The following is a 3,851-nucleotide window of genomic DNA, read 5'->3' as shown; positions in this document are numbered from 1 at the left end:
TTAAGCTAGGAAACCTGAAACAAAAACAGTGCATTTAAAAAATTTTGATGATGACATTTTCATTCCCTAATTGCTGATTTTTTAAATGAGTTAGAGAATAGACTTTGATGATGATAATGTCACTATTAACTTTTCCTTTAACTTAATAATACTGTCATCAGTTGAATTGCAGCTGAATAGAACAAATACTACTAAAAGATAACAATTGTCGTATATTTATAATTTAGGCCTGCCATATATGAAATATTATTTGTACTGAAAATTTTATTGGTAATTACATTAAGTATTTTAGCCACTATTTGATCTCTCTTCTTTATGCTTCATAAACTAGAATTATATTTAATTATTAGGCAGTTGAGACATGATGTATATGAATTTTAATGTAATCAATCAATCAATCTTACTTATATATTTTACAGGACTATTTTTTAAAAAATCATTACAGACTTATGTACAGAATAAAACTAACATCAGAATAATGCTGATGTCCAATTAACATTCATTTTCATAATCTGATGTTATAAAATAATTTACAGTCACTGCAAATATTTTTTGAACAAATTTCATCCATTCACTTCTTGCGTTTTTTGGCAGAAGGACGTTCAAATAATTGTTTCATTCCACCAGCTTGTTGCATGCTAAATTTTGTATTCTGTGTTGTCTCTATTACCCACGGGGAATCAAAGAGAGTGGTGTCTTGATCGGCCAAATGTGTATATTTTGTACGACCAGAACGCCCAAAGTTTTTGACCTAAAATATTTCATTAAATTAAAGAAAATTTTTATAAAATGTGTATTTAAATTAATTTCATTTTATATTAAAGTATTAATATATGCATTTACCTGCATAACTTTTGGCAAGATTGTCTTGTTAAAATGATCTTCCAATGTTGGAGCAGAAAAATCTCTCTTGAATATATTTTCCTCCTCATCCTGTAAAAAACAAAAATGTATATTTATTCAAAAACTGAAATAGTATTAATGAAAAGTTTATATTGCATAATGATTAAGTCTATGTAATGTCAGGAAATATTAATTAAAAGTCAAAAGATAACTTTCACCCAAAAATTTTACGTAGATAGATAATCAGGGTTCTTCTGTATATATTAATCCATTTTGCAGAACTGAAAATCAGATAAAATGAACAGCCATGGCCATTTTGAATTAAAAATTACAAATATAAAAGATGGTATCACTAAGGTGTTAATTGCTGTTATACATGATTTATGACTTTTTTGTATCATTTATTATACAGCTAATTAATACAATGGCTTTAAGAATAAAAATGTGTATATTTGTAATTACATTTTAATATGAGTGGTGTGTCTTGCATGGAGTTAAACAATAACATGTAGCAGAAACAAACTGCTTTGTAAAACATTTTTAAAAAAAAATCTTGCTGAAAAAGGAGTTTTATTCGTAATGGTTTCTCTTACTATTACAAATAACTCTTTTTAAAAAAAATATTGTTGAAGTTCTAGCAAAATATTGAATCTTTTTTCATGGACAGTCTTGTTCCAGATGTTCCTTTGCAATTGGTATGAAAAAATATCCTCTTGGTGCCCACAAAAAGTAAAAAAAAAGGAAGGAGTCTTAAAAAGGTCATTTCAGTCACTCAAGATTAATAGTAGTACAGTATATATACACTCAGCAATTTCACAAAAGTTTTTGTAAATTATAAACAGTGTATTCACTTCTGCATTTTCCAAGGTAAATCTCAGTTAATTAGGGTTCTATTGTATATATAAAAATTACACGAATAAAACTAATTGAGGAAGAAAGGAAAACAAACAAAAAAAATTTTGGTAAGACTGTATAACAGAGACGGAAAGAAAAGTAAACAGCATACATAAGAAATTTATTTTCAAAAATTTGACAGATAATGGAGCCCAAAAATCTTCCAATAATGATGATAAATGAGAAAACCAAATCATGCTGTTTTTCCCTAAGATTCATTGTATTTTTATAATTCTACAACAGAAAAAACAAACTAATACTTTAAAATGAATAACTGTGTAATCATTACAAAGTTTTAATATTGGGAATTTAAGTGTTAGTTTTCAAACATATCATCTGAGACAAATTAATGTACACCATTCATTCATTTCTGTATACTACTATAAAAAAATAAAATTTTTCTATGACTGTTTAGAAAATAGTAATTGAATAATACAACAGTTATATAATTCCTAAAAATAAATCATATTTCAATTTGTGTGGAAATTAAATTCTTAAATAAAAGTTCCTCTTACCATGAAAAAGGCACCACGATGATAATATTTTTGTAAAAATTTATATTTTCCTTTTGCAGCTTTATTTGTAATTGTTCTTGGATTGTTTCTCTGTTCAGATCTTCTTTCTTCTTCTGTTAAGTTATGGATCCTTTCAACTTCCATTCTTTCTTTCTCATATCTGAAATAAATATTGAAGTACATATTCAAATTATTATAATTTTAACCAGACAAAATTTTAAATTGTGAAGTTTTTAAAAATAATAGTTATGTTTAAAATATTAACAGACTCTTTTTTGAATGGTTCTTTCAAAATATTTAAGTTCATTGATAATTAAATAATTGAAGTTTAACTATAGTAAAAAAATCACACTTTTACATTGTCATGTATATATACAATACATTTGGTTTTCATCAATATCTATTAGGTTGATCAAAAAATAATAGAAGATATTTTACAACAAAAAATCAATAACCTTTTACTGTTTATTTTCTTGTAAAGTAAATTTTTATTACACTACCCATCAAGTTCTTTTTCATTACAAAGGATCTGCTTTTGATTCCATAAATACAGCACTGTCTCACCACAGAGGATTTCCTTCCTCTACCTGGTCTATTTTCCAGGTTGAAGTTGTTTGCTTGAAACTTCTTAAACCACTTTTGTATTGTTTTAGTTGCAATAGCTACATTGTATCTTGTGAGTTTCAAGAAGTTAATAGTGACATCTTTACATGTGATTTTCTCCATTGTATAGATGTATACTTCAGTTTTTACCATTTGTAGTCTAAGGGTCTTACCAGATGATGATAGTAAATTTTTTATTATGCTAATAATTTGCTTACAAAGCAAATTATGATAAGATGTTTTATAAAACCCAACATAATTAGGTTGATTGGAACTAATTAACATGCTTATTTCACACTTATAATATTCCTGGAATTATTATAAAATTTAAATTCATTGCCTTTTTTGAGAGCTGAAAACTTTGTTTTCAATATTTGTATGTTTTTAACATTATTAATTGAATCATTTTAATCAATTTGATAGATCCCAAATATCAGCACTTCAGATCCATTATTTGTTATTCAGATCCATTATTTTCCACCTTTCATATTGATAAAAAAAATTTAAAAACTAACCTTTCTTTTTCTTCCTTATCTCTCTTAATGCGCTTTAATTCTCTAAGTTTCCAAGATTCGTAAGCGGCTTCATCGTTTTCATCATCAGTAACAACCAAATCTGCAGCTTGATGCAATCCTAATTCTTCAGCAGCTTCTTTTTTGTTTTCTTCTTCAATTATCTAAAGTTATCATAAAAGTTCATAAATTTCAAATATTAACTTTAAAAATTAATTCACTATTAAATTTAAATCATTTGTCACTTTTATAAGTTAAATCAACTAAAACACAAGTAGCCTTCATTAATAGGAAGGTTCACATTAAAAATACACTTTGTTTAAATTAAGACACTAAACATGGCCTCAGTTCTTGTTTTGGGGGTATTGTATGTTTTATACATATATGTGAATATCATCTGCTGTAACTTTGAGAAGTGTCTATTACAATTGAAGATATTTTCCTTTTATTATTCCTTCAGTATTCCAGGAATAGTTCTTATCAC

The 3,851-nt window shown here is 26.3% G+C and overlaps 1 protein-coding gene across 1 annotated transcript; it reads right to left on the bottom strand.

Annotated features, from left to right (window-relative positions):
• Window positions 1–338: 338 nt before the first annotated feature.
• On the bottom strand, window positions 339–3,531 carry LOC111616405 (microfibrillar-associated protein 1-like; the record flags this gene model as incomplete). Its single annotated transcript, XM_023357822.1, has 4 exons — window positions 339–751; window positions 844–933; window positions 2,253–2,412; window positions 3,371–3,531. Coding segments are annotated over 4 exons (591 nt in total), but the record flags the coding sequence as incomplete, so codon positions are not given.
• Window positions 3,532–3,851: the final 320 nt, after the last annotated feature.

The sequence above is a fragment of the Centruroides sculpturatus genome, unplaced genomic scaffold (assembly GCF_000671375.1).
Source record: "Centruroides sculpturatus isolate CEXI.00-Female unplaced genomic scaffold, Cexi_2.0 scaffold3164, whole genome shotgun sequence".
Taxonomy (NCBI): Eukaryota; Metazoa; Arthropoda; class Arachnida; order Scorpiones; family Buthidae; genus Centruroides; species Centruroides sculpturatus.
This window is presented reverse-complemented; position numbering and strand designations above follow the sequence as displayed.